General features: G+C 37.9%; 1 protein-coding gene and 1 long non-coding RNA gene across 4 annotated transcripts in view; one reads left to right on the forward strand and one right to left on the reverse strand.

Moving 5' to 3' along the window:
• Positions 1–8,133, forward strand: part of LOC125961610 (uncharacterized) — a 24,010-nt gene extending 15,877 nt beyond the window's left edge. For 2 of the 3 annotated variants that reach the window (XR_007472505.1, XR_007472504.1), the window contains exons 2-3: positions 3,100–3,191; positions 3,303–3,438. This is a non-coding gene — a long non-coding RNA (uncharacterized LOC125961610). Of the gene's footprint in view, positions 1–3,099; positions 3,192–3,302; positions 3,439–5,030; positions 5,197–7,528 lie in introns of those variants that run through there. The other variant, XR_007472503.1, reaches the window with a different exon arrangement.
• Positions 5,387–14,288, reverse strand: FBXO43 (F-box protein 43). Its single transcript, XM_033438202.2, has 4 exons — positions 12,706–14,288; positions 10,377–10,479; positions 6,175–6,378; positions 5,387–6,079 (listed from the first exon to the last, which is right to left on the reverse strand). The coding sequence occupies exons 1-4, from the start codon at positions 14,175–14,177 to the stop codon at positions 5,831–5,833; spliced, it is 2,028 nt and encodes a 675-aa protein (XP_033294093.1). The 5' UTR covers positions 14,178–14,288; the 3' UTR covers positions 5,387–5,830.
• Positions 14,289–19,225: the final 4,937 nt, after the last annotated feature.

A 19,225-nucleotide genomic window follows, 5' to 3' on the forward strand; every position in this document is an offset into this window, starting at 1 on the left:
CATCATCAAAAAATCTAGACACAATAAATGCTGGAGAGGGTGTGGAGAAAAGGGAACACTCTTGCTCTGCTGGTGGGAATGTGAATTGGTACAGCCACTATGGAGAACAGTATGGCAGTTCCTTAAAAACTACAAATAGAACTAACATATGACCCAGCAATCCCACTACTGGGCATATGCCCTGAGAAAACCATAATTCAAAAGAGTCATGTACCAAAATGTTCATTGCAGCTCTATTTACAATAGCCAGGAGATGGAAACAACCTAAGTGTCCATCATCGGATGAAGGGATAAAGAAGATGTGGCACATATATACAATGGAATATTACTCAACCATAAAAAGAAACGAAATTGAGCTATTTGTAATGAGGTGGATGGACCTAGAGTCTGTCATACAGAGTGAAGTAAGTCAGAAAGAGAAAGACAAATAACGTATGCTAACACATGTATATGGAATTTAAGGGAAAAAAAGGTCATGAAGAACCTAGGGGTAAGACAGGAATAAAGACACAGACCTACTAGAGAATGGACTTGAGGATATGGGGTGGGGGAAGGGGAAGCTAGGACAAAGCGAGAGAGTGGCATGGACACATATACACTACCAAATGTAAAATAGATAGGTAGTGGGAAGCAGCCGCACAGCACAGGGAGATCAGCTCGGTGCTTTGTGACCACCTAGAGGGGTGGGAGGGAGGGAGATGCAAGAGGGAAGAGATATGGGAACATATGTATATGTATAATTGATTCACTTTGTTATAAAGCAGAAACTAACACACCATTGTAAAGTAACTATACTCTAATAAAGATGTAAAAAATAAATAAATAAATGTTGAAAATTCAAAAAAAAAAAGAAAAATTGTACAGATTAACAGGTTTGCAGAGCCGAAATTGAGACACAGATGTAGAGAACAAACGTATGGACACCAAGGGGGGAAAGCAGCGGGGCGGTGGGGGTGGTGTTGTGATGAATTGGGCGATTGGGATTGACATGTATACACTGATGTGTATAAAATTGATGACTAATAAGAACCTGCTGTATAAAAAAATAAATTAAAAAATTAAAAAAAAGAAAACAAAGACTAAAAGCTCAGTAACAACCTATTTGTCCATCTGGACGGGTTTGGGTTCTATTATGGTACAACCACAGGCAGCTAGTGAAAAGAATGAGGCAGCTCTGTATCAGTGATAGATAAGGAAAAGAGATAAGGAAAAAGCAAGGTGCAGACCAATGTCACCACACACAATGAGTGGGTTTCTTATTTGTTTGGTTTAAGAGATATGGGGATATATGTATATGTACACCTGATTCACTTTGTTTTAAAGCAGAAACTAACACACCATTGTAAAGCAATTATACTCCAGTAAAGATGTTAAAAAAAAAAAGAAAATGATTCATGGAAAGAAACTAAGGATTAGCTGGATTTGATGGGATTTAGAGTGGCAAGAGAGAGAAGAAGCAGGAGAAAGCACAGGGGGAGTTTAGAAAACAGTAAGGGAGTCTGATTTGGCTGGAAGAAAGTGTACAGAGTGGAATGGTGGGAGAGATTGCTAGAAAGTTAGGACCATTAGGAGATCCTAAATTCTGCCACATCTTTAATAGGAAGCAACATAATTGGAGCCATGTTTTAGTACAAGTAACCTGGCAATGGACACTAGGACAGAGTCAGATGGGCAGAAAGTAGAAGCAAAGAGACCTGTTAGGAGGCATTGAGCAGAATCTAGGCAGGATGTGATTATGACCTGAACCAGCACCATCTTTCTGCAGAAATGAGAATTCCAGAGGGAAAAAATTGGTAGCATGCCATCAGCATTCATAATCAGCACTCACCTCCATGTTTCTACTGCTCCTTCCACTCCTCTGGCTCCACAGTCTGTGATGAAGGAGCCAGCATGGCAGAGCCATTGGGCAAGAGAACACAGATGGCCAAGTTACGGACCCAGCCGCCAACAAGGTGTTCTGCTAAAAGTCATCCCGGAAAACAGTACACTCTTGCAAGTCAGCTAAAGTATTTTAATTACCAACTCTTAATAATAACTATTACCAAAATTTATTCTATATACCCTTTAAAAATTAAGTCAAGGAACATTTCCCCTATCTGGCAGTGTCACACCACATCAATATCAAATATATAAAAGCTAAATTTACTTTTTTTTGAAGGTGAGCCAAAATCACCATAAATGAGTCTTTGGTGCCCCCTTGTGGAATGTTTAGTGTGAGCTTTGAAATATTTACCCTCCTCCACACAGAAACAATAATAATGGGTATTTCCATCTTTTAATATACTATTTTTAAGAGACACAATTTAAAATAAATCCATATAAGTAACTTAATGCAAACCAGGAACATAAGAGATCAAATGTAGAAATGTTCAGTAGTTTTTTCAGTCATAAATTTTTGACGGTTTTGCTTTGTGTCGTAAATTGAGGAAAGGTAACAAAAAAAACTTAGCTTTACGCAGTGCTACATAAGTATCAAAAATGTTTTCTCGGGCTTCCCTGGTGGCGCAGTGGTTAAGAATCCGCCTGCCGATGCAGGGTACACGTGTTCGTGCCCCGGTCCGGCGCTGAGCGGCTGGGCCCGTGAGCCATGGCCGCTGAGCCTGCGCGTCTGGAGCCTGTGCTCCGCAACGGGAGAGGCCACCACAGTGAGAGGCCCGCGTACAGCAAAAAAAAAAAAAAAAAAATGTTTTCTCAGTAGTACTTCTACCATTAAATTATTGCTAAGAATTCCATAAGACCTTATTAAGCCTTTAAAATAGCTGGAATAGATTTTAAAATCTATTATTTTCGCCCATAGAAATGCTATAATAAAATGATCAGATAGCTCTTAAAGTGTTGTTTCACTTTATATGACTTATCACAAGTTTATCACCATTTTTTTTCCAAACTAGGGGGTCAAAATAAAAACATATCCGTCATTCCTGGAATCAAGTAGAAGTCAAATAGAATATTCTTGCCCACTTGCTAGCAAGGCTGCAAGGGGGGCACACAGTAGGGGGAAACGACAGAGAGACTGTTATCCTAAATCAGTAGAAGGTAAAGAATTTATTGGTTTTCCCCAGAATTAATACTAATTATTTTCCTAATGTCTTCATTAAGAAGTGAAACAGAAGAATAAAGTGCCAAATTTAATCATTCCTCTTGTTTTGGAATCTTCTTGGGAACTGAGTAGTCCCATCAAGAAATGATCGGTGAGCTTCTTCTTATTACTTACTCTCACACAATAATCAGAACCTATAAGAATGTAGTCATTACTGGAATGTGGTAATACTTATTCTTGTCTTCATGCCTTGTATCTTTAGATTACACAGACCTTGGGATGGAACCAGTGGCCTTCCTCTGGAACTGAGTTCTCAAGATAATTGTATTCATGCAGTTCATTTAGTTTATCAAATGAGATAGTTGTTTAAGCCACTCATGAGCTAAGGAACTACTCTATTCAGGCATAATTGTTCTAACTTAGAATTTTTTTCCTGGTATACCAAAAGATTTTTCTTAAATGGCAAAACAATCTTCCATTAAAGACATGGTAATTATATGCATCTTGAATTTATCAACAAGGGTTCTGCAAAGAGTTTTGTCACATACAAGTGGCAGACTACCTCTGCTAGAATCCTGGCTCCCCACACTTGCTATCTGTGTGATTTTAGATTATTTAACCTGATTCTTGGTTTCCTGATTAAAAAAAAAGGAATGATAACTGCATTACAGAGTCGCTTTGAGGAATAAATGAGTTAACTCATGTAAAGGACTTAAAACAGTGCCTGGACATAGCAAATGCTCAATTAATTGTTTGTTGAATTTTTTTTCCAACCAAACAATTTTCACAAGCAGGTTAGAGGTTGACTTTACAGTTTCATTCAGCATAGTGTTAATGATATTAAGATCATATGCTCTATCCCCACAAATGTTATTTCACTTTATTGTATTCACATACAGCCAAACGTGTAGTAACACTGATTGGTGTTAACAGGGTAATTTCACAATACATCATTTCTTTTAACTTCCCTTATTTGTAGTTAAAGAAATATACTCAGAATCAATAAGTGACTTGCATAAGGGCACAGCTAGTAAGTAGTTCAGGATACCAACCCAGGCTTTTTGATTCCTGGGCTAGTATTCCTTGCATTACACCCTAGCTAGTTATAGAAAAATCAGCTAAAAGAGTGAGTAGACCAAACAAATCTATTGATTAGATTACACGTTTAAAATCAATTTAAGAAATCATTTAGATTCTACTTTTTCATGTAATCAAGCATTAATCCATGAAATCAAGCATTAAAAATTAACAAATTATTAGGATAGCATTATAATGGTTTACTTGGATAAAAAGTTAACACTGATAGCACTAAAAAAAATCCACTCATTCAATAAATATTTACTGAGCACCTGCTACTTGCCTGGTACCAGGCTAGGTGTTAGGGATACAACGGTATTTAAATCAAATATGACAGGCCTTCACAGAGCTTACAGTCTCATGAGGAAAGAAAATTAAAAAACAAGTTAAGCAAAGTGAAACTAAGTGCCACGACAGAGGAAGCACAGGACGCTATTGGAACATATGGCTAGGGTAGCTGCACCAGCCAGTTACTATAATACATAATAATTTACAACAATTAGAATAATGATGATTATTTTCTGGATATCTGGAGACTTTAATAAAGTTATTCATGAATACCATATGATTTTCTTCCAGTTAACCTACCTACCTCTTGAACTCATCACAAATGTAAAACCTACCAATAAGAAGCTTGGAATTAGCTTCACTCATTAACTTTTGAATTTCTACTCTGATCTTTTGTCTTCAGAAAGTTTTATTTTTATTGTAAACTCATTTAAATATGTGGTATTAAGTCCTTATACTATTTCACTCATATTGACTTTATTACAATACTCATCCCAATTTAAAGCCAGAAATTTTTTTTTTAATTGAACTTCCATCGTTTAACAGTTCCTTCAGTAGAGAGGAACACATGTAGATTATTGATTTCTAAAACTAAATGTGGTAAAATCTTCTTTTTCACCACCAGAGTGAAATAAAATACTACTTTCTTAATGGACTGAGCAACCATAAGATGACAAATGTGACACACTGAGAGGGCAATGTGACTGCAATATACAAAGTGCCTCCTCATGGACCAGAGATAGGATTCCAGATTTCTACATTGCACTACTGACAATTTCATGTGTAACAAGGTAAAGGAAACTTACGTGTGACTTCTGGGTGTTTATTACCTAAGACTCTCATGGTGAATAACCACATATATCTAATAATTTACTTTTTACATCTTAGTTATCAATATTAAGTAAATTTTATTTAACCAGAAGTCTGCCCAAATATGACATTAATTAAATTAAGAGAAAGATTGAGATTATAAATTCAACAGAACTTCTGAAAACATTTTATTTACATTTCATTTCAGTCAAATATTCAAAGATTTTGAAATCTATAAGGCCATCTATCTCAAGTTCAGAATTTTTAATACTATTTGGAAAACTACTTTTGAAAAGTAATCGAAGAACATTTCAACACATAGTGATGAAATGCACAATTTTTAAATGTTACATGAAACAGTTAAATACATATATATAACACTGAAAATTCTTTATTTAAAAACACTAAATTATTAAAATGAGTAAAAATGACATTGTAAAATAAGATTTTTTCAAAGCTCACTACTTTAAAGAAAACATACAATGACATGGATCACAATATATACAAAGTAGGAAATAAATCATCATCTGTCATTGATGGGAAGACTTGCATGCTTTCAAAATATTCATAATTTTAAGCCAAACAAAATGTCCTTCTTTTATATGTGAAGTCTCTTTAGAGGCGTTTTAAATTCCGCTTACTCTGGGCACTTCCTGGAAGAGCATCTTTTCTATTTCTTGGCTTTGCTGCTCCTCTACTACATTCTTCAGACCCATGATAAGCACACAAACATAACACACAAAAGTCAAAACCACAGGCTGTGCTGCTACATAGTCCCCTTTTCTTATAAGGCTGGTACTTAGCAGGGGATTGGCACCTTGGGCAAGGTTTTAATGCTTCATCAATAAAAAGTGTTTTGGCAACCTGTAGTAAAAGCACACAAACTAAATCTTCCATTTTCGCATAGAGAATTGCTTTATTTCAAACTCTGTAAATATTTAATAACTTATGATACTCACCTTAACGTATTCTTCCTGTTTACTACTTAAGTGAGTAACAGAAGAACTCGCTATAGGTGTCAAAACTTCTCCCCAAGGAGAAAATGTTGAAACTTGTTCTTTCTGAAAACGTGGTGTCCTAGCCTGTGCTTGCACAGATCTTAAAGCTGATCGATTTAAAAGATGGAGCCGAGTGGCAGCATCATCAACATTTAATATAGCCCCCTGTGGTAAAAGACAAGAGGGGTCAACACTGTAATATCAAAAGTTCCAGGACAGCTTTCTGATGCACATGTATTTAAATGTTTGGAAGTGGTTTTACACTACTGGAATTTTCTCCCTAAACCTTTCCTTTTTAGAAAAAAGGAAAAAAAAAAAAAAAAAAAAAAAACCCTCTCATCTAGCATTTAAAAGTCAAAGGAAAAGAAAAAGAAAAAATTAAGACAATAAATGCTAGCTTTAAGTTTGCATGCTTGGTTATTTTCCTGTTTAGAGCGTGGGTTTGCAAACTTTTCCTGAAAAGGACCAGATAGTTACAAGCTACTTAATTGTTGTTTTAGCAAACACAGCTATGGATATATGTAAATGAAAGGAGCAGGGCTGTGTTCCAATAAAACTTACTTTAAAAACACAGGTGATGGACAGGATTTGGCCCACAGATCAGAGTTTACCAAGTCCCCTTTTAGGCCAAGGTGTAAGAGGAGGTGAATCAAAGCTTACTATGGGACATCATGGAATTCTTTGAAGGTTTCTTACCTTAGCCGCATGTCAGAAAAATAATGGGCCTGGTTAGACCATGAAACCCAATTTGTTTGGCTGGTTTATACAAATACCAGATACTTGCAATGCTTGATTAATTTTTACACTTGAGTTTTAAACAGCTTTGATATTTTAAAAGGAGAAAAAAAATGTCTCTTATTTGAACTGGATTTCCACATTACTCAAATATTTAGCCAAGAAATATTTTCAATGAATAATCCTTATAGCCTTCTATTTTGTTAAGGTTGGGAATGAGAAAAAATAGTAAGTTTTTTTTTTTAACAAATTGGCATTTGTAACCAATTATCAAAATAAAATGTACTACAGGTGAATTTCCTTAAGTGTCCAACTATAATTGTGTTTCCTCTCCCTTGATAGTCTCCTTTTGCCAGAGTTGGCTCCTAAATGGGGAGAGTTAAAAATATGAGAAATGACAGTAGGATAAGTATAGGAATGAAGTTAGCTGGCCATGAAAAATTATGCCATTAACAGTTTAACAACATATGCATAAGTGTGATGGATGAATATTGGTTTTCAGAAATTAGAATTAATACAGTTGAACTTATTCAAGGACTCAATACATCTCTTTATGTTACACTTTATAAATGATTTGCAGCCTAAGCTAGAAGCGTATGACACAAGAGCATACTAAAAGAAGACACCCATTGGATTTCGATGCAGTTGGCAAACACAGTGATGCTGCATGCACCAAAAAATGAATAGAGATATGTTGTTGAAGCAAATTTCATCCACAGAAGAAACATTCATTCATTTAACAAACATTCATAAAACATCTACTAGGTGTCGAGTGAATAAAACAGTCGAATCCCTGCCCTGTTGGAGCTTAAAATGTGTGCTACTATCTCTGAACAGTATAAGGTCAAGCAGTCAACAAAGGCACGCATTCATGAGCACCAACATTTTTCAAAATATAATCTCCATCACGTTACCAGAATATATTTAAATGTGACAGGGGAGTCACCTTACTGATGTTCATTTCCATGATTATAAGAAAACAGTGAAGACTACAGTAAATTAAGAAATTCAATGGAAAAAGTGTGATATTCTGATTTTAATGGTCATTCTCACTGCTGCAAAGCAAACAGATTAAATAGAGATCCTATCACACATAGCTGGTGTGTGCGTTTTAATTTTTACATATAAAGGGCTTTCAGTGACACTATACAAGTATGAGGAAAACCACCAAACAACTTTGTTTTATAATTTTTCTGTTTTGGTTAATGATATACATTAGGATAGTTCAGGTAGAAAGCAACCAGTCCATTTCAGAAGAGGAGGGCAAAAGGCATCTGGAAGGATGTCTCTGAGGAAAAGAGGGAACAGGTAGAATACCTGATACATTCAGAGTTAAGAGGAGATTTCCAGTTCTGGTGGATAACAGGAGATGAGTCAGGGATCTGTATAGAGAAACAATAAGCAAAAAAAAAAAAAAAAAAAAAGAAAGAAAGAAAGAAACTGGGCAATTATTAACTCTGAGGAAAAAAGGTATAACAGGTATAATCATACTGTACTACATGTCACAGCTGTCAAAAAGTCATAAGAATCTCAACGCAGTCTTAATAATGTCAGCACCTAATTCTAATTTGCTCCCAAACAATGGTGTAGTTACATTCATAAGATAGGAGAAAGGACTTCAGAGGGAGAGGTGGGTGGATAGGCAGTGGTGAGAGGTTAGAGAACTCGCCTAGTCCCTCTATAGAAAAAAACAAAAGAAGAAACAGCAGTAAAGGCATGCCATTCAGAAATATGGAGGTAAATATCAAAAGGAACAACTAAGAAGTGATTGCCTCGATGGGGCAAGAACCAAGAGTAGGAAGGGCAGGAGAATATGTGCTTCCTTATAAGCCTTAAAGTGCAATTTGATGTTTTAAACCATGTACTGTGTCTACTGAAAAAAACATTTAAAGCAAATCAGAATAAAGGAAAATACTCAAGTAAGGAAAAAGTACAGTCCTTTAAGAAACCAAGTTAAAAAAAAAAATTGGTGGCTAGGATATGAGGGTAGAATGCTTTATCTAGAACTACCCAAAGGCTTACCAATACAACATGTTTCTTCCACATAGGATGTAAAGAGTACATGGAGCTAAAAGTTTAATATTAATGGGTACTTGCTTAAAAATGTGCTTTTGGTCTGTCCTTAGCATGTAGGGAGCCACTCTAAAAAGATAAGTTAAGAAGGAAATTTATATCTTCAGTATTATAAGCTCCCAGAGCCAGCAGCTGCAGCAGTAGCCAAGAGCCGTGAGTCAGTCGTGAGGGATTATTATAGGTGAGAAGGTAAAACGTTTCTTCAAATAAAATAGAAAGTCAATACTTTAGTTAATAGCGGTCCCTAATATTTCCTTGGAATGAGAAACTCCCCAATCTGTATCTAGGTGTTCATATTAGTTTATACCATGCTTCATCTCAGTTATTATATTTCACCAAATTATAAATTTACTTATGTTATTAAACACTTTTTACTAGACAAGAATAAGAAAGTTAATTCTCAGAGTTTCTTTTGGTATTGATGCCTAAGAAAGGTCTAAAAGTTGAATATACAGTAAATATGGGTGCCAGAGTCATCAGATGCCTGTTATACAAAGTAGTATCCCCAGAAAGAATTAATCAGCTTCTGTAAAACTTTTCTTGTAACTTCAAAGCTGGACCTCAAATCTTCAAGAGAGCACAAGTTTATGATGTCTTACAAGTACTAATCTGCCATGCTCACTCACCTCCAGGCCTCCATATATGCTATTCCCTCTGCTGAAACACCTTCCCTAACTCGTTATTCAGCTCTCAGCTGAGATGCATTTTTTCCTCCTCTTGATCCCCACTCCTTTTAAATGTTCAATAGAGAGAACTCTGGGCTTCCTCTAACACACCTGTACTGTAATCACCTGTTTATAACTATCACCCACTGGCACTGGGTATGAGTGCCAGGAAAGCAAGGGATCATGTCACAAATGTTCACATTGTAATCTGAGCAACTGCATGTAGTATCTACTCAAAAGACTGGATGGGAAAATGCTATAAGGATGTCTAACTATGAATAGGGTCCAGCATATCCTATTCAAATGGTATTCAAATACTGCTAACAGCATACACACTTAACAACAAAACCCAGTAAGATGTTCTTGATGTCAGTTAGGCTACTCCACTGATGCACTGGGTAGAGATGGAGTTTGGGAAAAATAAAGAGTTTATGAGTGCATGAGTTCCCTGGTGGCCTAGTGGTTAGGATTCCAGGCTTTCACTGCCGTGGCCCAGGCTCAATCCCTGAGATTCCACAAGCCACGTGGCACAGCCAAAAACAAACAAAAAAAGAGTTTATGAGTCAATGTTGGTAAATGGAAAGGTTAAAAGATAGCAAGATAGCAGGAAAACCAAATGAGGTTGTCCAGGCATATGGGATTATTAGATATTTATACAAATCCATTTTAGAATAGTATTATATACATTACCTCAGTATCTGTTTTCAGTTGTGTGATATGAAATTTCCTCCTCTGATTTGCTTTTTTATCTTGAATAATAATTTCACGCCAATTTCTGCTCACTTTCCAAATACTGTAACAAAAAGATCAGTCCTTATATTGTATATATTCCACAGAATTAATATTTTTCACACATGACAATAAGAAAAATTCATTTTAAAGATTTTGAATAGTTTATTTAAAGCTAAAATTTTACATTAAAAATATGACTTGATCTGCATAGTTGTGAAAGAACACCTATTAAAATATGCCAGCATCATATTGACAGATTACTATCTCATAAATGGTTAAGGAAAAAACAAAGTTTCATATAAACCCAAATGAGTCCACTGCGAGGCTAATTAAGAGGATTTAACTTAAACATGACACTAAGATTAAAAATTGGAACATGACATGCAGCAAATGATTATCAACTGTACTGCAAGAGATTCTATAAATTTCTCCTATTATTGTATTTAACAAATTTCTGTCACTTTGATTAAATAAACACAAAAGCAATCAATCCTTTATTGGAAGTACTAAGTGCCAAATACAGTTGAGCGCTGAACAACATGGGTTTGAATTCTGTGGATCCACTTACAGGTGGATTTTTTCAATAGTAAATACTACACAGACTGGTTGGTTGAATCCAGGGATGCCGAACTGCGGATACGGAGGAAACTCGGATATGGAGAGCTGATTATAAATTATACAAAGATTTTTAGACTGCGTGGCAGAGGGTCAGCGCCCCTAATCTCTGGCTGTTCAAGGGTCAGCTGTAATAAACATTATTATGGGTAGCACTACAAAGTTCCTATTTTATAAACCAAAGTTTATAAGACTAAAGCAGCTAAAGAAAAACACAATTTATGTCTAGTGATTGCTTATTTATCAATAACTTTGACTACATTCATTATTAAAGAAAAGCTAATCCTGCAACTGTTAATACGGTCTCTTTTATTACTTTAACAAATCACTCAAAGTGAATGAGGTCAGGAGAAGGTTATGGAGGGCCCCAGGTTATAGTTGAGTTGTCAACACTACTATTCTTCCAGTTACCGTGGCCACTTCAATCGCCATTGCCTCTCCTTAAGCCGATACATGTGCCTTATATCAGATAGATGGAGAGATATAGGCAGAAAGTCACTCATTAATGGGGAAGAAATGAAATACATGTTTGGGTATTTGCCTCAGCTATTTCAACTTACCGTAATTTCTCATATTACCAAGAATAAGCGCTGCCAAGATTATACATGCACTCTGCAATACAAATACTATAAATCTAGAGGGATGGCAGCAAAGGCAATTATTGAAATATGACTGAATATCATTTGTTCCTACAAGCGAGCAGAGTCACCCAAGTTTTAATTCTAACTGGTCTGTATCCAAATACTCCAGCATATAAAAATAAAATTCCTATGTCGCAGCCATCTCCTTATTTTTTTAAACAAGTAATTTATCTCATTTGAACATTTTTTTAAAGGCACATGTATGTAGGCCATTAATCTGCTTATCATCCTACTTGGGTTACACCAAAGACATTCCTGATCAAGGCTATTCTGAAAGGACTTAAACCTTAATAAGAGTTTTGGGAAAATATGGGCTTAGAAATCAGAGGGCTCAGCTGTAGACCTGGATCTGTTTCTGTCTCCTTGAGTGACCATTGGCAGATCACTTCTCTGGAGCTCAGTTTTCTCATCTGCAAAATACATGATAGGACTAGACATTTCAGAAGACTTCCAGCTATGAGATTCTACGATTCTCTACAATAGCCTACACTTAATTTATGGGGAAAAGGTGAAGAAGGGTTTTAATAGAAGCAGGGGCCATAAAAGAGTAAGGATTCTATGAACCCAACTCTTCACACATACCTATGGAAAAAGAGGCTCACTAACTCTCTTGCATGTCCTTCCCCAACCATGATCTTACAAAAATCCTGTTCCACATGGCTTCCCTCCTTCCTGGTCACGGCATTCCCAAGGGCCTTGTCTTCTGATAGTCCTGCACTTCGCAAAATTGCCAGTATAAACACAGTTTCTCTTTAGTCTTGTAACTCTAGTTCCTACCCTCAATACTCCTATATATGTGACTTCGTTTCTCTTTACTTATGGAGCGACATTCAATATACTGAAATTTCTGTGAAATTTCTGAGACACTGAAGAATTTCACTAAACCACCTTTGACAAAATATAAAGTATCCAAGATAGAGATGCTAAAACAAAATTTCAAAAAAAAGTACTCAAATAACAGAAAAGCTTTCCAACTTAAAAAAAAAAGTGATAAAAGGCAGTTTTATTTCAGAAAAAAAAAAATTTCTTACCTGCATAGGCTTTCTGCAGCCAAGGAATCTAAAACCATAGCAAGAACATGCTTTAAGTTTCTGTATTTTAATTCTGTTAAGATGTCCAGTTTTTCTATACCCATTTTCTTGCCAATCAGGCCTGCAAGTACACGCTGTAGTACAGCTATTTTCCCCCCGTCCCTTTCTTCTAACAGTTCACGTGCACCGCTTTGCTGGAGTCTTTTCCTTTTGCTTTTCATAAAGAGCTCATGCACTAACTGCAAGGCTGGGGTCTTTGATAAATTCTTAAAGCTTAAACTCAAATCCCCACTCTTATTGTCACTGCTTGGCTGACTCTCTGAGATGTCTGAAGTGGCCACTGGTGTTGATTCAGAGCCAGAGAGGTTGGGCTGCTTTTCTTCTTCTGTCTCAGATTGTGAGCCTTGCTCCCTAAGGGTGGACAGTCTTCTTAATCTTCCAAGACGCCTTGATCTTCTTACCGTGTCCCTGACTTTGAGAGTTCCCTTATGTTTCTGAAGCAGTTCTTGGAAAGAGCCCTCTTGGTCAGTGAGGGAATCTTCTGATTTATCCAAGCAAAGTGAGTTAAAGCCACTGTCTTCAGGTGTTGAAATATTGCGTCTCACTTCACCTAAAGGAGAAAGCCTTTGACTTACATTAAATTTAACATTTGCTACAAGATTACTTATTGGAGTCACAAATATGTCCTCATCTGTTCCACAAGTTGTTCCACTGACCGAAGAGCCCAGAAGTTCAGGATATGTATTCTCATCATTAATACACAGACTGCTGTCGCTAAAGTCATGTGTGATAGAGTCTTTAAAACTATTGCCTTGAATTGGAGATATACATTCAACTTCAAATAGGCTACAGTTATCTTTGGAATCATCAACTGTGGACGTCTTCTGTTGAGAAAAATTAAGTCTCAATTTTTGACTGCTGGAAGTCGCTTCTTCTGTTTTCAAAGTGCTAGTAACTAAAGAACTAAAATTATTTTGCCTTGGGAAACCTGAAGCACTGCTTGGAATATTTTTTTCTAAATTGGGAACTTGGCTTGTACTACTTTCGAGAGAACTATTTTGTGATTCAAAGTCCCCCTTTAGAAGAGAGAAAGATACATCCAATCTTCTGCGCAGTAAAAATTTTTTTCCACTGACTTTAGGAGTTTCACAAAGGTCTGGGGTTTTATCCTTTTCCTTCCTGGGGAAGACAAATCTCTTTCTTTGAGTGGGAGACTCTAAACTATGTGTTAAGGCCAGACTTGAAGTTTCAGGATGTTCACGGATTAAAGTTGAGCCTCTTTCTTTCTTTCCAAATGATTCTTTATCTGTATTATCAAAGCTGCACGATTTTAACAGCTCACTGTAGCCACTATCTTGAAATGAAGATGTGGAACAAAAGTCTCCAAAGCTGGACGACTTGATGTTGACAATAGGAGAGTCCACCTCATTTCCTGCTCCAGTGCCAGCTTGACCTGAATGCCTTTCTGACATCTTCAAAATCTCTGTTTCTACAAAGTGAAAACAAATTTTATTCTTCCTTTGAAATGAACAGTCTGGCGGCTTACACCAAAATACATTACTTGTTATGAGCACAAATAATAATGGAAAATTGTATGGCAATAAAAAAGTTACTTTAAAAAACAAATTACTCTACACTATACTCATGTGTCTCTTACATAAAACAATGTTTTAACATCGCGAAGACCAAAATTTCCAGGAAATAAATATTCACAGATTACCTGACTAAGCATAGTCTAGGCACCATGCACAAATATTTTCTTGAACTACACTTGAGAAAAAAAAAATCTCATGGCATCATTTTTAGATGATTTTATTACTTTATGACTTTTACAGCGCTAAAGTACATTATTGTAGTTTTAATATTCTAGCTTATTTGTGCTGACCTATATTTTGTCAGTTGGATATTTCCTTTCGATATTTTGCGATGTAAATAAAGCTGCTTAAAAAAAAAACTATATGCTGATTTTTAAACATGTATTTGGGAAATGTGTCACGTAAGTGCTGCCACTAGACTAAACTGCAATATGGCTAAACAACTCTAGGATAATGTCATTTATACTTGTAACACGGGCCTGTCTCAGAAACTCAGTCCTCCTGACCATTCACAAGGTCTAAATTGGCAGACTTTCACCTTTGCAAAGACTCTTTGGCTCACTAATAAATTACTAACACATTCTTGAGTTAGCCAAAATGAACCCCTGCCCCACAGATACACGGCCATGTCAAACCTGGCAAGTTATACTCATTCATGCCTCATCTTCTAAATATTTTCTATTTGGGGGAAACCCACCCTTTATAATATTCTTGAAATTGCAAATAAAGAATTCAAGTATATTCCTTAAAGAAGAAATGTGATTCAGTTATTATATTTGTAAGGAATGACACTAGGAAATACTTCACTCATTTGTTTTTAAGGAAATACTTTACTCTTTCACCTTTTCAACTCTATCATTGCATTCCTTCTTTGTGGAAACTTGAATTACATCTTAGCTCAAAGTATAAGAAGAAAAGATAAGAAAGTTATCATAGCATATATTTCTGCAGACTATTCAAGGGACACTAAGAAAATTGTCATTCTTTCAAAGTTTTCTCCAGGCCAAGTACACGATTCTTTATTAAAAAGATCCTGGGAAGATGTATTTTAGTTGAGTATAATGGGAAAGTAATTCATTTATGCTTAAGTTACATCAGTTAAATATGTAAATGAATGAGCTTAAAAAAATTGCTACAATAACCACAAAACCAAATAGTTTCTTTATGGTGTAATGATCATTAGGAGATCATTATTACTGGACAAAGTATCTAGGTGTTTTTCAGTCTTTAAAACCTATATTCCGTTTTGGTAAATCTCACACATGTTCTCTTCTGATTTAGATTCCCTCAGATTGTGACAATCACTGCTCTCTTCCGTACATGCTTACCAGCCAAAATTATCAAACTTTGCTTTCTATAATTCATATTTTATTTTTAAACAATTTGTTTACAAAATATTAAGTTAATAAGATAGAATGTGTTTTCAAATTACACCTCCATCCACGAATATTTCCCCCTCTCTGAGAATCACTCTATTAAGTTAACAGTTTTCACTCATTTGGTAAAGTTAGGTCCCAGCCTTTTTTTTTAAAGTTGCAACAAATGTAACTATTCTGCTACTTCACCACTAGGTGTCTCACCATGCTAGAATTTGGGAATCTGAGAGGCAAATTGTTAGAAACAAGAGTAGGGGTGCAGAGATCATCCTCTCCCTGCTAAAAACCATAAACCGGTTGCTTTAAACATACAAAAAACTTCCTAATTTTTTCTGTTCATCTACACATTTGAAGTTGCTTCCACCGTGCTTTCTCTGATGTCATCATTTTTTTCACCTTTCATCATTTTCAACCCAAGACATTGGTCTCAAACAAAATGTGGTTATTCAAACTTTAAATTTAAAATTATTTATGCAAAATCGTGGAACGCCTGTTGACTTGTTCAATTTTACTGATTCAACAGTTCACTGATGAATCAAACAAGCCTCTTCAATATTCGTTTTTTAAAACCAGACTCCTGATAAGGATTGAGAACACTTATCTCTATAGCGCTCTTAAAAAAAAAAAAAGAACTGATTAACTCAATGAAGTACTTACAATATGATAACAAATTATAACCAAATTTCCTTCATTTGTTAAAGTGTAAAATCTTACCATCAGTAAAGCTTGAGTTCTTAGACGTCAACGTTATGTAGGCTTCCAAAAAAGGAAATTTCTCACTCTGCCTTTAAAATTCGTGCCAAAGTAATACCACTTAAAGAGAAAATTTTAATTTGAACAATTCATTAAAACGTGCAGTAGCACGATACCGGCTAAAATTTGTATACGTGAAGTACATGCTACAGGGATTAGTTCTAACACTTGAAAAGGCCTAAATCATTTTGAATTTCCTCCAGCTTTCCGGACAACAGTAATTTTAATATCTTTGTTTTCTCCAGCTAGCCTTGGAATGGAGGAAACTTCCCAAATTGGGGTTTCTGAGATGCAGTGTAAGCTGCAGCGCGGTCATCTCCTCCCCCAGGAGCAGTCGGCGGGTGGGTGGTTAACGGTCTCCGCAAGGCGTCAATGGGGCCTCTCGTCCCTCCGCGGACCCTCCCCAGGCCAGGCTGTCGGAGGGAGGCCCGGCCTGGCCCCAGGGCCCAGGAAGCCACCCACGGGCTGAGGGAGGGTGGGCCGTCTCCTGGAGCAGAGCGAGGGGAAAGTGAACGGCGTCGGGGCGCCTCTCTAGTCCCGGCACCCAGCAAGCAGAGCGAGAGCGGTCGCGGGGCCAGGGAAGCCCGGAGGCCGCCCAGCCCGCACACACCTGGCGTCCCCCGCTCCCGCCCACCTGGAGACCCGGGGCGGCCGCACCCACGGGGTCGACGGGCGGGCGAGGACCGAGGCGGCTGCCTCTGGAGCGCAGGGGAGGAGCCGCGGCCTCGCCTTCAGCGACGCCAGGCTATGGCAACCCCCACGCCAGCTTCGTGTGGGGCCGCCACGTTTCCCTCCTTCGGTTTGAACGGCCCGCCCTGAGTAACCGCTGCGCGCCGCCCCGCGCCGCCCCTTCCTCTCGCTCCGCGGCGCCCCAGCCGGCGGCCCCGCGACCCGCAGGCCCCTGGCCCAGCCTCCGCCCGAGGAAGTCTGTACTCGCTTTCCCATCCCTCCATGCCCACACCCCTCCGAGGCTCCATGAGGGCTTCCTAATTTGATAGGCTCTTCTCCCCTCCCCATTTTAACTTTGGGGAACACTGTATAGAAAAGTTAACAGGTCCTACAGTGGGATGCTATTAAAAATAATGTAGGAAAACATTCACTTGAAAATGTTTCCGGAAATGAAATCAAGCGTGAAAAGCAGGTTACAAACAGAATGACTCATTTTAGGTTAGAAGTTCAGCTATACACAGGATAAAGTCTGAAAGGTTTGACTAACTTGGTTACAGCATCTCTAGACATCATTATGCTTGTTTTTTTAGGCATCTAAAAAGGGATGTTTTATGTGCCAGGCTCCATCCTTCTGCTCTTGGCAACTTCTTCCTAATTCTTTTTTTCTGGCTTCTTTTCCTCTACTTACTCCCTAAATGGGCGTCCTACCCAACATTTTTCTTACTTTACCATTCTGTGCTTACATAATTCTCATTCAGAGTTAAAAGGATTACTTTAAAGCCAGTAACAGCCACTGCTACCACTCTCCTCCGACAGAACATTTCTCCATGTGGATGCCCCACAGTTATCCTAAATGCCATATATCCAAAATCAAACTCACTAACAATGATTAAGCTCTGACTATGTGCCAATTATTGGGCTAGGTACTGGGAATACAAAGATGGAACGGCGCAGTTACTGCCCTGAAGGGCTCACTGGTGTAAGTGCTATAGTAGAGGAATGGTAGTAACACAAAAGAAAAGGGATCAACTAAATCTACAGCGGAAGAGTGGGCAGAGCTACCTTTATATAGACTGTGATATGAGGTGGATTTTGAAGGAAGGGTAGCATCTTTAAAGACAGATAACAGGTGATTCTAAACTTGAAACAAAATGTACCAGCAGGAAAATTGAAACAGTTGGGCACATTAGAGAAACTACAAATAATTTGTTACAGCTGGAAACTAAGACTGGTTTGAGGAAAGGGCAAAGAAAATTCTTGACAAGGGGAAGAAGCTAAGCCGTGGAGAGTTTTGGATGCACATTAAGAGTCTGAAGTTTATCCTACGCGCGAGCTTTCTCTAGTTGCGGTGAGCGGGGGCTACTTTTCGTTGCAGTGCGCAGGCTTCTCATTGCGGTGGCTTCTCTTGTTGCAGAGCACAGGCTCTAGACACGCGGGCTCAGTAGTTGTCGCTCGTGGGCTCTAGAGCGCAGACTCAGTAGTTGTGGCGCACAGGCTTAGGTGCTCCGCAACATGTGGGATCTTCCCGGACCAGGGCTCGAACCCCTGTCCCCCACTGGCAGGCGGATTCTTAACCGCTGCACCCCCAGGGAAGTCCCAGGCAATGTAGGACATTTTAGAAGGACCACTCTGGTGGCAGAATGGAAGACAGAAGGAAGAGAGGTGAGGGTGGCTTAGGAAACTACTGCATTACTCTGGAAGATAATGGGGGTGGAGAAGAACCTACACCTGATTCAGTTGGCTGAATGAACTGCATGCAGCAGGGGGTGAGGAGCGAAGAGTACAGGTTTGGGAGAAAAGATGAATTTAGTGCGAGGTTGTTACGTTTGTGGTACCTGTAGGACTTAAGGTAAGGAATTGGTGAATTACACATTCTTCAAGATGGCACCTCCCTGAAGCCTCCCTCACACGTTCAGATAGAATGAGTAGTGTCCTTTCTAGGTCCTCAAACCAGTCTCTATTACAATCAAGCCTCTATTTTGCCACTCCCTGCCCAGCACTTGCAAGCCTCCTCTCCTGAATTTTCTCCATATAATTTATCACCTTATAAAATACTGTATTATTTACTTACCTTGTGTACGGTCTGCTCCCCACTCCACTGTAAACAGGGCAGGGGATTTTGCCTAT

This window comes from Orcinus orca, chromosome 17 (assembly GCF_937001465.1).
Source record: "Orcinus orca chromosome 17, mOrcOrc1.1, whole genome shotgun sequence".
Taxonomy (NCBI): domain Eukaryota; kingdom Metazoa; phylum Chordata; class Mammalia; order Artiodactyla; family Delphinidae; genus Orcinus; species Orcinus orca.

What these genes read in the sequence shown, in the direction of transcription:
- FBXO43 (XM_033438202.2), bottom strand. Translation starts at nt 14,177, where the DNA reads ATGTCAGAAAGGCATTCAGGTCAAGCTGGCACTGGAGCAGGAAATGAG. An exon ending in GCTGCAGAAAGCCTATGCAG is followed by an intron (nt 10,480 to 12,705) that starts GTAAGAAATTTT and finishes TTTTTGTTACAG; the next exon opens with TATTTGGAAAGTGAGCAGAA. An exon ending in AACAGGAAGAATACGTTAAG is followed by an intron (nt 6,080 to 6,174) that starts GTGAGTATCATA and finishes CTTTTACTACAG; the next exon opens with GTTGCCAAAACACTTTTTAT.